A 19636-nucleotide genomic window follows, 5' to 3' on the forward strand; every position below is an offset into this window, starting at 1 on the left:
TTGGATGACTTTGCCTTTAAAATATTATATCATGTTTCTAGAGAAAAGGCAGGAAATAAATTTATTTTTCCTTATCCCAAGAACAGAGACAATTTTCATGAGATGACTCTAAAATTCCCTGGTCCAAGACTATTTAGACCAGACATCTTCAACTTTCACCCAAATGTTGGACCACAATTCTTGTTCTCTCTATCCACTGTGAAAATGGGGCTGCTGAGGATTGTGATCCTTTGCAGCTAGAATACTAAATTGTGGAAATGTGAGGTTTTAAATGCCAAATTGGTGCTATAAGAGAAGAACTTGATTGCAAAATGTCCCTCACCACTATTTCTATTTGTGTATTAAGCTTTTGCCTAATCAGGCAGAAAAAGTTCCTGCGCCTATTTTGGCTTCCTTGTATTAAGAATTCCAGACTTTTTCTGTGTTAGATCTCAAGCTGACATTGGATATTTCCAAAGCTTGGGAATTGCTGTAAAGAGCAGAATGAGCTCCCCCTTTGTCCACATAGTAGCTGACTGAACATCTTGGCAAGGCTGCAGCACATCTTATTGCCCAAAGGAAATAGCTAGGTGATGTGCAGCATCTGGAACCTGTAGTTGTTAATTAACTTTATGATTATTTAGCATCACTATAGCATGTTCGGATTGTTGCCTGTGCCTGCCCTTAATCAGCTTGGCAAGGTTGTCAGTTCAGAAGCAGTTCAACAGACAAAAGAATATCCCAGTGCAATTTTAGCTGAACAGGTTGTAAAACCAGGAACTGGTCAGGATGATATTTTTTTTTTTTTAAAAAAGGAATACTCATCTGTATCACAGAAGATCCATAAAAGCATACTCTTTTAATATTTCTAACTTTCTCCTGCCTCCAGTTGTCATGTGTGTGGATTTGAAACAGAGCTGAATGTCCAGTTTGTCATTCATATGTCGCTTCATGTGGATAAAGACAATGGATGTTTTCTATTTGCTGCCACAGCCTGTGATTTTGTTACCATGGAAGAGACGGAGATGAAGGCTCATGTTGCCACCAAGCATGCAGGTGATAACCTCTCTCTGTGTCCAGGTTTGTCATCTCCTGCTGCTGCTTTCTGTCCTAACTACTTACTTCAAGGTTTATTGATGCCATCCCAGTTTGTCCAGTCATTGCAAACTTCTGATAGCTGCAATCTAAAATGGGTGATTATGGCCAAATGGATTTTATATTCTGACCCATGTTGTCTACGCAAAAATGACATGTACATTATTTGGATTCTGTTCAGCACGGTGTGAAGAGTTTTTGAGTGCTAATTGGCTGTCATTAGGTATGAGAATGCAAGAATTCACTGAGCAACTCTTCAAATTTCTGACTGCATTTGCAAATGTTTTGTAACATGGAATTGTAGATGCAGATAAATTCTTTTCAGGCACAATTAATAATCTTGCACACTTGTGTGGGTATGGATTTCATAAGCACCTTGATTGTACCCCATCATAAATAAAATGTTAAAAATAACATAATGAACTGCTTATGACATACCTTCATGTCATGTCACCTTCTGGATGATCTGTTGTATTAGTTTCCTATCATTTTCTCATTATTCTGCCTGTAGCTTTGTTGATCCTTTCCTGCTTCAATGTACATTTATGTTTTATTGTTTAAATGCTGCAAAAAATCAATTTGCATATTTGTGTATATTCTCCTAATGTACACAAGTTTACAATTTTCCTAATATGTAGTATATGTATTTTGGCAAGCGATTTTGTTCTACATACTGGTGCTTCTGTCCTAATACACATTTTGTAGGAGGTTTTAGAGCTAAGAACTGCATAATTAGATTTGGAAAAATGCAAATATTGGTTTCTAATTCCATTTGCTTTTGTCTCTAAATTTTGAACTGTGAACTACACATTTGTTTATTAAATACAAACCAAAATAAGGCTGTTTGCTAGAGCAACACTTGCTTTTCTTCTTCTCTTTATTTGCAAAAAAGTGCATTGGATGCTAAATTGTTAAGGAAAACCATTACCTCCCAAGTCCCCTTTCCTATTTCTTTTTGACAAGTAAAGACTCTTTCTTGTTCAAAATGGAACTCCTTTTAAGGACAGTATCCTTCCCTTTACTTTTATTTCCAAATACTTTGGAGTTCTAATTCAGATTGGAAATAGAAAACCCATCTACTAGATGTATTGCAAACCCCTATATATTTAATAAAGGTCTTAGGCATTTTTCAGTGTGGTGAAAAAGGATTTTTGCCAAGCACAAACCACTTTGGTTACGATGCTAATAGGTTCCACAGCTTAATTTCCCATGATTTTCATTTTGCCTAAGGAATAATGTAATATAATTTGTCCAATTGTAATTATTTGAAACATTAAAATAATGAAATCCCAACATTGTATTAACACTCCAATTCCTGTGGGCTGTGCCTGGAAAAGTTAGTCATATAAGATTGTCATTGATAAAAGAAAAATGACGTATTTTAACCCTACTTGGAATTCCACATATGCATAAGGCAGAATAGAAGGGAACAAACTAGTACTTTTTTCTGGATTGAGAAGCAAGCAGATAAAGGAAATAGGTGAATGTAGGTCCCTATATTGCCATGTTTCCCTCTCAAAAATCCTTCAAAAGGTTATCATAAAATGATAATGCTTAATATGACAGAATTGGAAAAGTATTAAGCACATTTAATCACTTAAATATATTAAGTAGTTCAGCTGTAATTACAATCAGCTGTATATTAATTAGATCTAGTTGTGCCACGACCCTGCCAACCTCTGTGTTCTGACCTCCATTGCTTTTGGGAGGGCAGTCTCTGGCATGTCACTCAAAGGCTTCTTTAAATAACTGTACATTGGTGCAAGTGATACATAAACATCATATATAGCTAACTCTATTTTAAACTCATTGATGTAAAAATGCTACTACTATAAGTGGGATGCATCAAACTGTTCAGTCAATTAACAAATACTAATCCATCCAATTACTGTTCCCAATTAAAATTGTCTATCAAAGTGCCATACAGAGATTCATCTTAAACAATCTGGACACAACCTTCTATAGAAAGGTACATGGAAGGGATTACTGTATACTTGGTAATTCCAGAATAAAGAAGAAAAGGCAGCATTTTGACTAAAAAAAAAAAAAAGCTAGAAGCCTCATTTCACATATGAATAACTGTAAAGGTGATAGAAACACTGAGATAAAAGTCCTTCCAACCCCATCATCGTTTTGCTCTCTGGCTCTTCAGAAACAAGTTCAGCTAGCTGGTGATCATCTTTGCCTCAGAGATACATCACAAGATTATTAGTTCACTCTTGTTTTGCCTAGAAAGTAAGATCAGCCAGGCAAAAGAGATATCCAGTTGAGTTTTAAATCTAGAATGAAATATACATTTGACACTAACACACACATACCCCAAAAAGTTCTACTTCATTTCAAAAAGAAAATCATATTTAAAAAGATCAAAACTTCCTGCCAATAATTTCCTTAGCCCTGCGCTCAATCAGCCCACATAATGACTGTGCTGAAGTGACTCCAGGCAACTCCAAAGCACACTTGGCAAATATCTTAAGGGCATTCTTAACTGTTTTATATCACTGCTTCTGATTTTACCTGTTGCAAATTTAACTACCTTAGCAAGACTGGCTTTTATATTGACAGTTCCAAACAACATTGACAACAAGTGAAATTATAAGAAATCATTAAAATATACATGGTACTTATGGTACAAGAAATGACGTATTCCTAAAATAAAGCACAAAAATTATATCAGTGTTCTCCATGCAATAAATAGTTCAAAGCTTAGTTTTAGATAGATGATAAGGTCAGCCTGGGGACTCTGGCTGCATTCTCAGGGTAGCTAGGCAACCTTCTCTCCCAATCAGCTTCAGCTTCATTCCCTTATATTAACTGTAAAACAAAGTTTGTCAAAGCTTGTTGATGCAAAACTGCTGGCAAATTTAAACCTAACCCCCAACACTAGCCATATAATATAACATACTGTTAATTAGGACTTGGTCACCTGATTAATTTTTTTATCACCTTAAAATGCAAATGTCTTTTGCAGAGCACCTACTCTTCAACTTTCCAGCTGCTCAGTGGGAGGACAAAAATAAACAAGCATCCACCAATGTCCACCACTCATCCATATCTGTTTGGTTTGGTATTTAAATCAACTGACCTTTTGCAGAGGGTGTGGGAAGGATTGTGAAGATAAATTGAGCCATTCAATTTACTAAGAGAGACAGAAGTGATAGCTTGAAGTGCTTAATCTGAGTTACAAGGAAATACATTTGTGCCCAAGAAAACTTAAATTTGTTTAGCTTAATTCATTAAAGAGGAAGTTGCATTTAACCCGATCAACTTAGATTTGCACAGTGTAGGAAGGGATAAACAAAGAAAATACTTCTATGTATGGATCTCTGAGCCGCATTGCTTGCATGCTGGTTTCAATAAGGAGGTTAATGTTTAGCATTGATCCCTTTGATTTTTTTTTGTAGGTGAAGAAAGGGAAAACACCCAGTGATTCACCAGTCCTTCTTCTTCTTCCTTGTCAGCACTTAGTGATTCTGCCAATAGTAAAGAAGATGCAGATATAAGTCCCAAACCAAGGGATCCAATAACCTGCTAGTTATTTCAGTAGTGCCTGGTAGTCAGACTCTATTAATGCGGAAGAAAAATCAGAGAAAGGTAAAAAGTTGGCGAAGGAATGCAACGTGACTCCCTCCACTTTCTCAAGGCTGTCCGTGCGTGACTTAGGTAATAGTGTCTGTAATTTCCTTTCTGCAGGTTTTGAATGTGTTTTCTGTAACTTTGTCTGCACAACAAAAACCATGTTTGAACGCCATTTGCAAATCCACCTGATTACACGGATGTTTGAATGTGATGTGTGCCACAAGTTCATGAAGACTCCTGAGCAATTACTGGAGCACAAGAAATGCATACTGTCCCCACTGGTGGCTCAAGTAAGGAAAGCAAGTACACAAACTTTTATTGTGTTAAGTACCTTGATCACTGTGGAAGTAGAAACGGAGATACTTACGGGGAGAACATGGAAATGTTGGGAGCGATAAAGCCAGACAGCTTATTATGAAGAACAAATTTAAGTTGCTGTGAATCAGGGCTAGGCAACATACAGCAATGTTGGGCACTTCTGATATTGGTGAACTACATCTCTCAGCATCCCAAGGAAACATGGTTAATAGTGATAGTGGAGTTGTAGTTCAGTGCCATTTCAAATAATCACATCTTACTAGTGGTTATTAGAAAACAAACTATCTAGTCTCTGGGTGCACTGATGCTGCACTAAACAGGAATAGCAGTGTTGAATATTACTGTTTTTATTTTTAACCAACAGTGGCATAAATGTTTGGTGTCTCTGTAGCTAAAATAGTTCCATAGGGTCAGACTGGGACTAATATTTTCAGATATATGAAAAATTTTAAACATTGTCTTATGATAATGACATTAACAGCTGCAAAACTACCAACCGTAATTCAAAGAAATATAGACAAACATTGAATGGATTATTGTTGATGCAAGTGAAATATATGTACTGTTGATAGGTCTTTGTGGTATGTTACAGAGATAAGTCACATAAGTACTGGGTAGCTGGAAATTCTAGAATGTAGTCCCAATGTATCTGGAGAGTGCTAAGTTTGACCAATCCTGACTTATTTGATAATTTTTAACATCTGAAGCCACCAATGATAGCTTCAGATTTTTATTAGAAGTTTTCAGCTATTGTTTTCAGACTAATAAAGACACAAATTATTAACAGCAACATGATAATCTATGTCAAAATAGAGTAGGCACATCAGTAGTATCAGATCACTAGAATAAAATATTAATATTCAATGATATGTTATCACATACATTGGGAACAGATACTCTGGAATGTGTTAAAGTATAAATGCAGGATTCTCTGATTCATTAACGCAGTTGTATCTTTCTTGCCTACTTTTTTGACTTACAAAGAATTACAAAGACTTTTCTGCTTACCAAAGCTTTCATAATAGAACCAGAAGCATTCATGGCCCAAATGTTTACATCTGTAAGATTTTAGAACTTCCACATGATAACTGATGGTAAAGTATTTTCAGTAATTTTATTACCTCTAAACTGTTAACTTCATTTCACTATTAAAAGTCACTAACAATTAATCTAACACAAGCATTTCTGAGAAGTAAGTCTGATATTTGTAAGTCTTACTCTATTCAACTGATAGTTGGGGCCTCACTAAATTTGTATTATTTATATGTTTATGTAAGTATTTAAAGACTGCCCGATTTGTACAGACTTTAGATGACAAACACAATTTAATATGCAATAAAAATATAAATGATCAATAATAATGGTAATAACAAATTGTTAGTGATGCTTTTTGAATACCAGTAATTCAAAAATATTAATACTACTGAAAAGGAAGATGATATTTTCAAGGCTGTGTCCCTCGTTATGGATAATAGTAAACATGTTGAAATTCCGTTGATATCAGCAGCAAATTAAGGACATGCTTAACAGTTCTTTTGTACAATTATCCTACTGTAGTACTCCCTGCCCCACTGGTACAGAAATAGACCAACAATGATAGTAGTTACAGTTTGCTATCAGGGCAGAGCCTTTTCGGTGGGATTTCTTTACCACCTTTTATATTTATTGATATAAAAATACGTCAGTACAACCAACAACAATTCAATAAAATACAATAATTTCAAAGAAAAATGTGAATGTAGTAAAACAGATAGGTGTAATTGGTAAGAGAATATATATCTCATGAAGCAAACAACCTCTTGAAAAAAGCATTTATCAAAGCAGAAAGTCATTATACAAGGTCAGTGCAGAGAAAGTCAGAGGTGTCTAATCTTGGCAACTTTAAGACTAGTGGACTTCAATTCCCAAAATTCTCCGGGCAGTGTGGCTGGCTAGGGAACTCTGGGAATTGACGTCCATGGGTCTTAAAGTTGCCACGGTTGTACACACCTGGTTAAATGTTTCCTCCAAGAGTTTCAGTGACTTTAACTTCTTCCTGTAAAAGTTTAGAATTGCTCCTTTCAAGATTTAGAATCAAATGAAATAGTGCCATGAGGCACTCCTTTCATTGTGAAATATTGTGAAATATAGCGTACTGCTTTTTAAATTTTCCCCAAGCATTGAGCATGATTAGCACCCCTTGGGATGAGAGGACTGTCCCCTCACAGAAGCCAAAGGGTTCTGTCACACTTTTCTTCACTGGATTTGCAATAGTTGCTAACCGAGAATTTAGCACAGCCTGTATAAATCTCACCTTTTTGCAAAGGCAGGGACATAGCAAAAGTTGGGTTTCTCTGAAGTGGAATTGCAAAAGACTAAAAACAGCACAAGCAAGCATTTTTCTTCTGCACACAGATGTGCACAAGAGGAAAGAACCATGTGACAGGATGGGATGATATTTAACTACCCTCCAAAACTGCCAGGAAATTGCAGGGGTATATTAAGAATAGTGGGAGCCCAGGCATTTTTGGAGAGTGGGGTGGTATATGATCAAAGTCAGTATCAAGTTCAAAAATAGTTAATGCACCCTTGTGAAATGGATTTATCTGCTGCTGAATCAGAGTGACTATATGCAGATGCCAAGCAATTCACTATTCCAATTAGCCTATTTATCTCACTATCTGTAGTTTGCAAAGTACTTGGGCTGTGTTATCTGATGTGAATAAAGTTAAATCTACACTACTTTATGAAGTTTGAAAATTACTTTTAAGTAATTAAAGTACTTTAATCTATAGAGAAAACATGTTACTAGAATATTGGGAAAAGTGATAGGCAGTAAGATAAATAAGCAATTGCAACATCCTATCAGATTCTCAATTTTTAGATTATTCTCCTGAAAATAGGTACAACTTTAAAACTTCCAAATATGCTTGAAGTGGGAGAACATTTTGCAAAAAAAAAAAGAAAAAAGAAAAAAAGGTTTGATCCTGGAATATTTATGGCTCTCATCCCTCTTGTCTTTAAATTGAAGAAATACAGCAGATGAAAAGGGTTCATCCATCTACATGAGTCGGTTCTGTGTCTTCTTAGATTGTATTGTGATTTCATGTGTTCACAGTAGGAGTGAGCATCCCTTGAGATGGAAGGCAAGGAGACCCTATAGAGCATGACAAAGTGTAGTATAGCCCCTCTCTTTTCTTGGGGATTGTTGGAGGATGTTTAGGAAGGCAGACAGATGCTGCTCATAAGCACCTTATACTTCCAATGCTCCTATTTGCCTTGTATGGTTGAACTGCTGAAACAGATCTATTAAGCAGCCCCAGAAAGTCCATGTCATACGAGAGGAGAAAATAATCACTCCAGGCAGCACTGTCGCAGAGAAAAGAGATTAAAACAAAATCTGGAATTGGAGCCCATAAGGAGCACATGCCACATGACACCTATGGCTCAACCAGCAGGTTGGAAGGAGTGGCAGATTGAGTCCCTGTTGTGGCCCTCAGGATTGCCCTTTGTTTCTCCAGCTGCTGCCAACCAGCAAGTCATGGAAGGCTTTTGCTGCTTCAGCACCTACTGTTTAATTTTAAATATTACTTGGCATTGCAAAAAAAAGCAGCTGGCATTCTCCTGAAGTCTCCTTTAAAGCTCAACCCACAGTTCACTTGCTATCTAGTTTTAAATTTTGCAATGGCATTTGCTTCTTCTTGCATCAAGTCACTGAAATACAGCACTTTCTGGTCTTCTAGCCTTTGCAGTGGCTCATCTGGAAAAGAACTCTTTTCTCCAAGAGGCATTGAGGGGCAAGGTTACCATAGAAATTATTATATCACCCTATTGAGGACAAATAATCTGTAAGGCTTGTTTTTTTTTAAGATAGAAGGAGAGAGCTGGCATCTATCTAGGTAACAATTTTAAAAGCAGATGGAGAGGTAGATGTGAAAGGTAAATGTTGCAGTAGAGAAAATCTTAAATAGCAATATGGTTACACCAAACTCAGTAAATGTTTATTTATTAATAAAACATTAGTGATTAGACTAAAGCTGAATTAAAAGCTTCGTCCCTACTTTATATTCTGGTTATATCAATATTGTAATTTAAAATGTGTTGCTGGGTAAATCTTCCCATTTTCTAAGTAGTCAGATGCTGAAAACAAAAACAAAAAAGACAATAGTTTAAAAATGGATTTTAAAAAATTACAGGGTTAGTAGGCCTTGCACTTTATGCCCCGCCCCTTCAAGCTTTCAAGGGATTTGATCAGTGATATCATGATGATATGAACAACTGAACTGAATTGTAGCCTTTGAGGGATTTGGGGAGGGCAGTGAAATATATGGTCATCATTTTGTCCTGGTTTGGTCATTTGGAACCTGACCCTTTAAAGGCCTTAACAGCAAGCTTCTTTCCCCCCTCATCTGTCGCTCCCAAAGGGGACAAAAAGAATCAGCTTGATTGTATAGAGAGAAGAATAATATAGTGAAGTGAGTAACTTAAATTTCTGCAAACTTTAGTCACCAAATTTGTCATCCCTAAAAAAACTAAAAATATGCTATAGAAATCGGCCCTGGCCACTCTGAGGTGCTCACAAAGATTCTAGGAACTCTATATGTGGTGTAAGTTGCTCCCAGCTGATCTAGATCCATGTATCAATCTATATTTTACATTTTCACAGGTGTCCCTTCTGCATTTATTCTACAAACCGTCCAGCAGCAATGGAATGCCATTTGAAAACCCACTACAAAATGGAAGTACAAGTGCCGGATCTGCCAAGCAGTGAAAGCCAATCAGCTCGAGCTGGAAATGCACGTTCGAGAGCATCGCCTTGGCAACCACTACAAGTGTGATCAGTGTGGCTATCTTTCAAAGACTGGCCAACAAGCTGATAGAGCATGTGCGTGTGCATACAGGAGAACGCCCTTTTCACTGTGACCAGTGCAGCTACAGCTGCAAACGCAAAGACAATCTCAACCTGCACAAGAAACTCAAGCATGCGCCCCGGCAAACCTTCAGCTGTGAAGAGTGCTTTCTTCAAGACCACCCACCGTTTGTCTTCAGTCGCCATGTGAAGAAACATCAAAAGGGAGACTGCTCTGAAGAGGAAAAAAGGGGTCAGGGTGTGAATTCCACAGAAGCCAGCCCCCTGCTCGTGGCCAACAGTTCCCGCAGCCTCTTGTCCCCTCTCTCAGTCATGTCAGCCTCCCATGCTCTACAGACAGTGGCCATGTCAGCCGCTCAAAGTGGCGGGACAGAGCCAAATCTGGCGTTGAGGGCCTTGAGCATAAACGGCACTTCCCTGTGCTTTGATAAATATCGGAACTCTGAGTTTGCCCACCTCATTCCCTTGACCATGTTTTTCCCCAAAACCCACTTTGAAATAACATTCCATTCACCTCAACCACAGACCCTATGCTTGGATGACACTTCGCCGAAGCACTCCTTCCTTGCCTATCTCGGACTAACAGAAAGACCAGAAGCTCTCTAGGACAGCCTCCTCTGTACCAAAAATCCTCCACACTGCACCCCTGACACGCCCACCAGACTCCAAGCAGGTTTTATTTCAAACCATAGATCCAGAGTTTGGCTGCCCAACCAATTGTACAATTTATCATTAGTGGTAAGTTACAGCCAAGGAAAATGGCGCCACTTGTCTCCTTAATACATGGTCATGAGGCTGCTTTGTTAAACCTTAGGACAGACGACCTCCTGCATATTTCTTCAGAGGCATGTTTCCGTACTCTCATCTACCTGAGAAACATTTTGTCTCTTTTAAGCTGAACAAGAGTGTCCTTAATGCAGTCAGCACTAGCTAAGATGACCCTTTGATGCATTTGACTTTGGGTTGTGAATCTGAGCATTTCTAAAAAAAGAGTCTGTGTGCCATGGCATTGCTTTTGCACATCCTTTTGTACTGGCTTATTTAATATGAACTTAAGAAGCTGCCTTATGCTGCATCAGACAGTCCATCGACCACAGTTTTGTCTGTTTATGATTGACAACAGTTCTCCAGGATAGAAGTCATTTCTAGCAGCTGCTTCCTGAGATTTCTTAACCAAACATGCTGGTGGCTGAATCTGGGATCTTTATACATACAAAGCATGTGCTCTACCACTGAGCTGTAGCCCCACCCCTGTGAAACATTGCAGTCATCCAGGCCTTGCTCACCTTGCCTGCTTCTCTTTTTACTGCTCAGTTATGGAATGTAAGAACAGCAATCAAGAAGAAACTAGCATGGCAGTCAGTCCTGCTGGGAAATTGCTATGTTAATCGCGGGCTAGGTTAGTCTCACATCTTAGAGTTTGATGAATCAGGGCAAAAGCAGGAAGGGGAAATTACTTTAGCCTTGCAAGATGATGCTATTTCGATAGTAACTTTTTTCTTACATGGAGATATTCTGTATGGCCAGTGCATGTACACATGTAATATGAAGGGCTTTTCTCTGTGTACACATTTGGATAGCCAAGTTTTCATACCTGCTGCTCCGTGGATTTATTCATGTTCTGACCCTTCCCAGCAAAGAAAACACTCCTATTACCCTTGAAATAATACAGTCAGTGTGATTATCTCTATGAAGGAAAAAAGATAATGTTTAAAGCAGTCCTGAATACATAACAGTGATGTATGAGAAGGCAGCTAGATTTATAAACAACAAGTGTGTTGCATACGTGCCCCTAATTTGATCGTTGGTTACATTCATGTGACTTGGTCCTTTTTAAAAAATACTTTCGGATACAAATACCCAAGAACAAGGTACATATGATAAGGCATTTGTTTTAGACTGGACATAACACATTACATTTAAATTGCTGCTTTCCTTGGTCAGATAACTGGAGGCAGAAACCTGATCATTTTGCCAACTCGCTTCTTCTAGTCAACAAAGAAAAATATCTTGATTCGAAATATGTGCACTATTCAAATTTGACCAAGGCGACTACAGAAAAATAGAGCAAACAGCCCTCAGGCCACAAAATCACATCTACACATTCTCAGTTGGTCTGAATGCAGATTGTGAGGGCAAGGATGCACATTTAGAAATAATTAAATCCAAAGAAGGCATTTTAAAAGGAAGGATTTTTTAAATTCTGGGCATTAGGGCTCAGACTAAATAAAGGCAGGTTTTGCACAGTGGTTGAGTCTTGCACTAGTATGTTTCTCACTAGCAAAAAAAGTAAAAGAAACATATCAAAGATAATGTTTCCTTTTTAACTGAAAAATAACATGTACATTTGAAAAGTAAGTGCAAGTTCTTTCAAATGGAAGGAGAAAAAGGTGCTGTTTAATTATAGAATTCTCTTTTATATGTCCAACTATTCAGCTATACTGGCAACTTTATGTTCTATCCCTTTCACGTTATTTGTATTCCTTTATAATATTTGCTAAGGCTTACTCAAGTATACTCTTCTAGGAAAGTAACTTTATATTTTCTTAAGGCTCTTATTTTTAGTCATTAAAATGACATAAATATTGCACTTTATTGCAGTAGAAGCAAATGTTGCATTCCTAGTGGTTGATCTAAATATTAACATTTCTTAAGATTTAAAAAAAATGCCCATGCACTGAACATTTATTATAAATCACTATCATAATGTTTTCCCCACTAAAGAAATATGAGGGAGGGGAGCGTTCAAAGTTCTTACTATAGAGAACAAGAAGGAGAAAGCCTAAATACTAGCCATTGATAACACTGAATTAACATAATAAGCATAGTCAAAATAATGAAAGTTCATGAAGAGGTTTAATCAATGTAGGGCCTTATCTGGCTGATTTACGGTAAAATAAGTTATTGTTTTAAATCTCCTAAGAAAAGTTTGGGACCCTGTTTATTGCACTAAATTCTGATAAAAATACTTTCAGAAATTTTGGGAACTATTCATCAAAAGGATGATTAAGATAAAGTTGATGTAATGTGATGAACTAACTGACATTGCAATGCCACTAAGGTGGCATTGCAATACTATGCGATAGTCAGCATCACTTCTTGGAGCCTTCCCTAGCCATTCATTGTGCTGGCAGAGGCTGCTTCGTTGTGGAAACCCAATGCACCCGGAAGACACAAAATAGAGGAAGGCTGAGTTTCTGATCCTGTTCCCATGATATGATTAACCTCATCCATGTGCCAAATTATAGTCACCATCCATCATGTGCAAGCAACTATCAAGGATGGATTTGTCCATGGGATGGGAGCTAATATTTTAAATTGGGCCCGTTTCCTTTTTTTCACCTTACATCAGAGTGAAAAATTAAATTCAGAGAAGGGTATTTTTATCCATTTCCTACTTGTGCTTCCCCCCCCTCCCCCCGCCTTGCAGTCACAAGAGGTTGGAAACAAAATCAGCCATATAGATGGGATGTCTAGGGGGAAAAAAACCCTTCATGGGCCCCTCCAGAATTTCATCCTACCCTAGGCAAGATCAATGTTAAGCCCATGGCCAGTGGCAACATGGCTAACCAGATGGATTTAATTTATTCTTTGCGAAGTTATTTATGGCTAGTTCTAAGTCCCTCGTGTCCAGTTGCTATCTCAGTTAACCCATAGGTTAACTCTCTTGGCCAGATAAGTGTCATGGGGAAATGGTCATTAATAACCCCCTCCTTTACTTGTTTCCAGCGATGCACATCTTGGGGAATAGGGCTCCTGCGCACCCTAACAACCTCATGACTCCTGAAGCCGGGCAGAAGAAGACTAGTAAAGAATGGGATGTGATCTGGAATGTGAAAGCTACCTAGTACTCTGTCATATGGGAGTAGAGCAGTGGCAGATCCATCTATACAACTGTAATGGTGTTCTAATAGTGCAGGTGGGATTTTGCAATAAACAAATGATCTGGCCAATTTCTCTTCCCCAGAATGTGGCTGCAACAGCATTGCCAAATAGTGAACAAGAGTTTGAGCTCAATTATCTAATCCGACCTCCCCCAACCCAGTACCTTCCATGCATGTTGGGTTACAGCTTTCTTCCATCCCAGACTGTGTACTTTGGCCGTGATTAAAGTTATGCATCAGTTCATGTGGACGGTACCAGACTAGAGCAACCTAAGCTCTGGAGGTTTCAGGAACTTGTTTTGGGAGTAATCTTGAAGCAATTATTCAGCTGCAGTTGCCATTAAATTATAAGCTTCATAAATCTCTTTGACTGATGATTTTGGAAGAAATAAAGTTAATGCCATGCTCATTAGGGAGCATAATAATTTAGAATGCTAAAAATTTGTGACAAAAAATATATATGGAGATTTCTTCCTACAAGTGGCTACTGCAGTTAACTACATATATTCAAGGTGTTTTAAGATAACTTCCAAACAACAAATGACCCTATGAAAAAGATAAAATATAATATTGTGTCAGCAAGTAAGCTACGCATGCATAGGAATGTTATAAACATTTTTTCTGTAAACCAAATAGTGCAATATACATAGGGGATTTCAAGGAATGAAAGTATTACGATGCTATGAGCAATTTAATGCCTTGGGTTTAACCAGTTTCCTTTTGTATTTGTTTGTCATGGTAATGCTTAATGTAATTGGGCAGCTTTATTTAGCACTTTGACCACTGATTATTTCTGGAAAGTTAATTATGCATTGTTTCTGTTTAAGAGGGAAAAAAAGAATTTGAGGTGTTTTTATTTTTTTAAGAAAAAATATACAGTATTTATCAAAGCCCTTGCATACCCAAGAATTGGTTTGCTGTTTGACGCTAAAACTAGGAATGCTCACTAATATACCTTTTGCTTGTTAAAAAAAACTTAATGTTTGTATCAACAGTTCACTTTGTACCTGTTTTTCCCCACTATGCACTCCTTAAAATAGGCTGGCTTCTTGTTTTCAATTGGTTAGATTTTCAGCACCTTTCTTGCTTTCCCTTTTTCTTTTAACTTGCTGTATCATATTCAAATATCACACTGTCAAGGTTTGTGTACATTAATGGAAATTTGTAATGTATAAAGCTTTTTTTGCATTATAAGGCTGTACAGGGTCATTTTGACAGTAATTAGTATATTTCTCTGCATCTTACGTTGCATTGCCAATTTCTAGTGTATCCAGTTTGGAAGTATATATACTCAAATTAAAGCAAAGTTGTCTATACTCTGCCACCAGCTTTGTTTTTCTTTCAGCATTGTTTTATTATTTACATGTATAGCGACTGATTCTACAGTCCATAATAAAGTTGTGCTTATGCTTCCAACTCCTTAGTTCAGATCAAAGTAGATTAATGAAGGCTGTTGCTGTCTTTTTTCTGTCATTTTTGATTTTATGCACTATTTAATCTATAAAGGCCTATTGTTTGAATGTCACTGGGCATCAGAGGAGATCTGAGGGTGGTCAGAATGGAGCTATAGATTATCTTGTAACTAAATGATCAATGTTGCCTGCTGATACTTCTTTTGGCACCTGTCCACTAAGCTCTGTTCTCCACCTGAATATATAATACAGAGTTTCTTTAATATTTTTTAAAATTAAAAGGTATAATATAATGTATGGGAAGCTAGAATGCTGCAAAAGAAACTGCCAAACTCCAAACAACCTTTATTTCAAAAAAAAAAAAATCCTAGCCCTGATGCATTCTTAGAAAATAAAAATAGTAATATAGTATTTACTAGAAAAAAAAACTCACCTGCCCAAGAGTACAGGATGGTAGGGAAACAAACTAACCAGTTTGCTGTATGATGAAGGTAAATGGTGTGATTGACTACACCCATAATGTCTGTCATTGGCTGAGAATGTTCCTAGAAAACATCCCAAATTCAAAATGTGTCTGAAAGAAACTCTGAATTTAGGATCACCTGACTTCACATTTTACATATTTTTTGTATATGTCATTTTATTTAGGATGCAATCCTGCAAGAATGTGCCTTAAAGATGACTGGAGGGCTTATTTCTGTAAGCCTATGGCTGTATAATACAGATACTGTAGAATCTCCTTTTTTCTTGGGTTTCCATGAAATAGGGGGGTGTAGTGAATGTGGAGAAATTCTTCTGCAAGAGTTTAGTTCCTGCAACAATAAATTGAACATTGACTTTATCCTTATTACAAAGGGAACACACAGTTGGAAAAATCAAACACCAAAAACCCATTCAGGAGGTAGCTTTCCCCCGAATAATTCCCCGATAATTCCCCGAAAAGGAGAAGACAGCTTTTATCTTTTTTGAAGCTGCTGGGAGTTGTAGTTCAACATAATCTGAAACTAGAAGTTCCTCTCTCCTGATCTGAATCCTACAAGATTATATTTTTCTGAGATATTTTTGCTAAGAGATTCCATTGGTAGAATAAAAGCAGTAAGAATAAATGCGCATTCTTGTGTGATGACTTGCTAGATTTTTTTTTAATCAATTCTATTAACCCTAATTGTAGCTATCAAGATTTGGTAGGTAGGAAAAGATGGTTTTAATGATTCATATTTTTTCTGTTAGTTTAGATTTAAAAACAAAAACCTGATGAAATCTTGAAAGCTTTACTTATATCTAAACAGTGTAAGGGCAAGAGATCTGTCATTAACCCTGCAGTAATAGATAACACTAAGAATGAGTCTGATGTGATCTGAAAATTATACTTTATTGGATATTAACTCCAGCAGTCCAAAAGCTGAGGTAATTTTAAAATCTAATTTGCCTACATGATTTCCATGAACTATGGAGGCATTGCTAGCTTATAAACTTGAGATTCTGGAGACCTGACAAAGGTTGGTGGTAAATTCTGTCTAGCTTGTTGATGGATATTTGACTTTAGAATGTTATTACACCATTCTTATTTCATACATATATGCGGTGGGGGAGGATGTCACTAAAGCATAGATCCTTAAATTACAGCCCACCAATGCAAAGTATCCAGCCCACGGAGTGGTGGGATTCAGCCTGTCCCCTCCCCATCAGCCTAATCTTCCAGTGAGCATCCACTGCAGCTGCACTTCTAGTTAATTATTTCACCGGTTGAGCTGCACTTCTGATCACACTGCTGCTGCGCCAAAGGGTGCAGGGGAGGTCCAGCTGACTGTGGGGTGATCTCGCCTATGCAATCACGTGATCCAGGGCTGGTGGGTGAGTAGGAGAGGGGCTGCTGCTGGCTTGAAAAGCAGCTCTACCGCCAGCTTGTAAAGTAGTGCTTTAAAAGTCTTTAAAAACAGCCTTTTGGGATATTTTTCGCAGCCATATGATCCAGGGCCAGTGGGTAAGTAGGGGAGAGGCAAGTACAGCAAGGACAAAGGCAAAATGGACTGCTAAATTGGCCACACCCACTCAATCACATGGCCACCTAGCCATGCCCACCCAGCCGGTCAGCCCCCCAACAGTCTGAGGGACTGTGAATCGGCCCTTTGTTTAAAAAGTTTGAGGACCCCTGCACTAAAGCTACAGTGCCTGCCCTATGGACTGTTGAGTTTTACGGTTTCTAAAAGTGTATTGATCCTGTCAATGGAATCAATTTCTACTTTGTCTAAATATGCGTCCCTGGGGTTATTCAGCATGGTAGCATGAAAATGCTGCTATCCAATGCAGGAGCCAACAGAAAAGTCTTGCTAGCTTATTGAAAGGGCTGGCCACACTTCCCAAAGCAATTATGCCTTAGCTAGAAAACAGAATAGGAGTGGAATGGGAAGTGCCTTCTTTGGCACCAGTGGCGGGCAAGAGAAGACATGGGGTGTCCATGGAGACTGAAATGTTTATTCTGTGGGATTAGGCATTTGGCACCAAAGGAGCTGTTCCTTCTCATTTCTCTCCTGCCTTCTGCCCTCTGCTCCCTGCTTCTCATGCCAACCATGGCTAAAGGAGGAGTGGGAAAAAGTGACCTGTTTCCCTCTTTTCTCTCCACCTCTTTTCTTTAGACAAGAAGAGAAAAAGAAAAGTGGGTTTTAATGGTTTTTAACTGTTTGTATTGCTTGTATAATCTTTCTTGATGGCAATAACTGGCCTCATCTCCATGCAGAACTAAAGCATAGGGTTGATGCTAAACACTTTTAAGGGAAAACAAAGTAGTGAGAGAATTTTTGCATGCTGATAGAGCTCCGAATTGCACAGGGAGTGATAGGACACTATAATAGAAGTAGACAATTGAACAAGTACCCTTGCATTAATTTCCTTTTGGATCTTAAAACAATGCATTGGGGCCAATAAATCTTAAATATCTGTCCCTTTTTATTCCTTTATTTCTAACTTGTGTCTGAAATCATTATCATGCAGATTTTTTTCCTCATTCATGCAATCCATCTAACTTTGTGGATACAGTTTGAAACCTGATTTGCATTTGAGCAACACAGGGATTATAAAGTAAGAGATTGATACTTGCAAGAACCCATGCAATATATGAAGCTCCATTCTGAATATTTTATCTTGTCTCTCATGAAATCAGGAGTTGCATACACTTCAATCTCACTTATGGGTAAGTGGATTTTTGCTTGCTTTTATGAGATGCATCTCTCACAAGTCCTCTTTTTTTTCTCCTGTGTGCTGCTTGGGGAATCCAAGCATGGGTTAACTTTTTCCATTAGCCTAGAGACTGAGTTATGTAAATTGGTGACCACGCCTCCTCTGACTGGATGGGTCAGTTTTTTAACTCAGTCCAGCCAGAAGAGATGTATTCCAATTTTCTCCAGACTAATGAGACAAATTTAGGATTTCTCTTGGATTCTTCAAGGGTTTGTTCTGCCTTTTGACTTATTATTGCCTTCTAAGGGAGAGGCGGCAGCTCGCTGCCTGCCCAGTCCTTTGTGTCTTGTTCCTCCGAAAAGGGCTTTTACTGCTGTTGCATGGTTGCATCGGAGGCTTAGCGCCTGGCTCCGGGAGCCGTTGGAATGGGGGCTTTGTGGCAAGCGCCTGAGGCGTTTGAGCTTGGTGTCTTGCAGCCGCGCGGAGTTTATTGCCGCCAGCCCGATAACCATGCCTTGTGCTTCTCCGCCACGTCAGAGCCCGGAAGACGCCCGCCGTTCGCGGCATGGTTTAGCCGGAGGTTTCTGAGAAGGGTTTTTCCTGCCGTTCACGGCGCGGTCTGCCTTATCTCTTCATTGCCATTCACGCTGGGAGAGCGCTGCCGAAGCACTCCACATTGTGGGAGCCTCTGAATGGCTTGCCGGCTGAATCGGCAATTTGAATTTTGCTCGCCATTTTGGGGCCGTTTTCGGCACATGCGAATTAGGCGACCTAGCTACGAGCGTTGCTGCTCTCGGCGCCTGGAAGTCTGTTGACTCCTCGGCCTCCCATTTCCCTCACTTCGGCCCTGGTTGTTCGAGTGGGAGGATCGTTCTATTGCAGTTCCTGCTGACCACGTGGCCTGTGCTCAATCGTATAGTAAAGCCTGTGCTTTGTGTGCCCTTTGAGTCTTTTCACTTCTATTCTTACAATGGCTGACCAATTCACCTCAGGAGGTACAGTAGAGCCTTTGGCAGATAGCCAGCATTCTACCCAAGCAGGGGTTAGCTCGAGGCCTGGCAGAGCCGCCTCTAGGACCACCAGCCAGAGGCATCCGGGGCTCCGGATAAGGCCCATAAGAAGAAAGACAAGTCTAAGGCAGCAACTAAGTCCTCTGGGGAGGATAGAACTTCCCCCCCCCAACGCTATTGCCTCAACGAGTTTCCCCAGCCTCAGTTCCTCAGCCAGCAGGGAGTCAGGCCTGGTCTCCTAATCGCCCTTTGCCTGTTATTCCAGGGGCGGGGGTGGGGGGGTTGGGGATCCAACTTCCCCCAATCATTCCTGAGACACACGCACTCTCGGCC

The 19636-nt window shown here is 38.9% G+C and overlaps 1 protein-coding gene across 1 annotated transcript in view; it reads left to right on the top strand.

Moving 5' to 3' along the window:
* The window catches only part of ZNF827 (zinc finger protein 827), a 154510-nt gene extending 139490 nt beyond the window's left edge, over positions 1-15020 (top strand). Inside the window, 9 exon segments of the mRNA XM_032224027.1 lie at positions 869-1035; positions 4479-4586; positions 4589-4636; positions 4639-4668; positions 4768-4917; positions 4920-4956; positions 9617-9692; positions 9694-9813; positions 9815-15020. Coding sequence (XP_032079918.1) covers positions 869-1035; positions 4479-4586; positions 4589-4636; positions 4639-4668; positions 4768-4917; positions 4920-4956; positions 9617-9692; positions 9694-9813; positions 9815-10426 — 1348 coding nt within the window. The 3' untranslated portion in view covers positions 10427-15020.
* Positions 15021-19636: the final 4616 nt, after the last annotated feature.

Source organism: Thamnophis elegans, chromosome 9, assembly GCF_009769535.1.
Source record: "Thamnophis elegans isolate rThaEle1 chromosome 9, rThaEle1.pri, whole genome shotgun sequence".
Classification (NCBI taxonomy): Eukaryota; Metazoa; Chordata; class Lepidosauria; order Squamata; family Colubridae; genus Thamnophis; species Thamnophis elegans.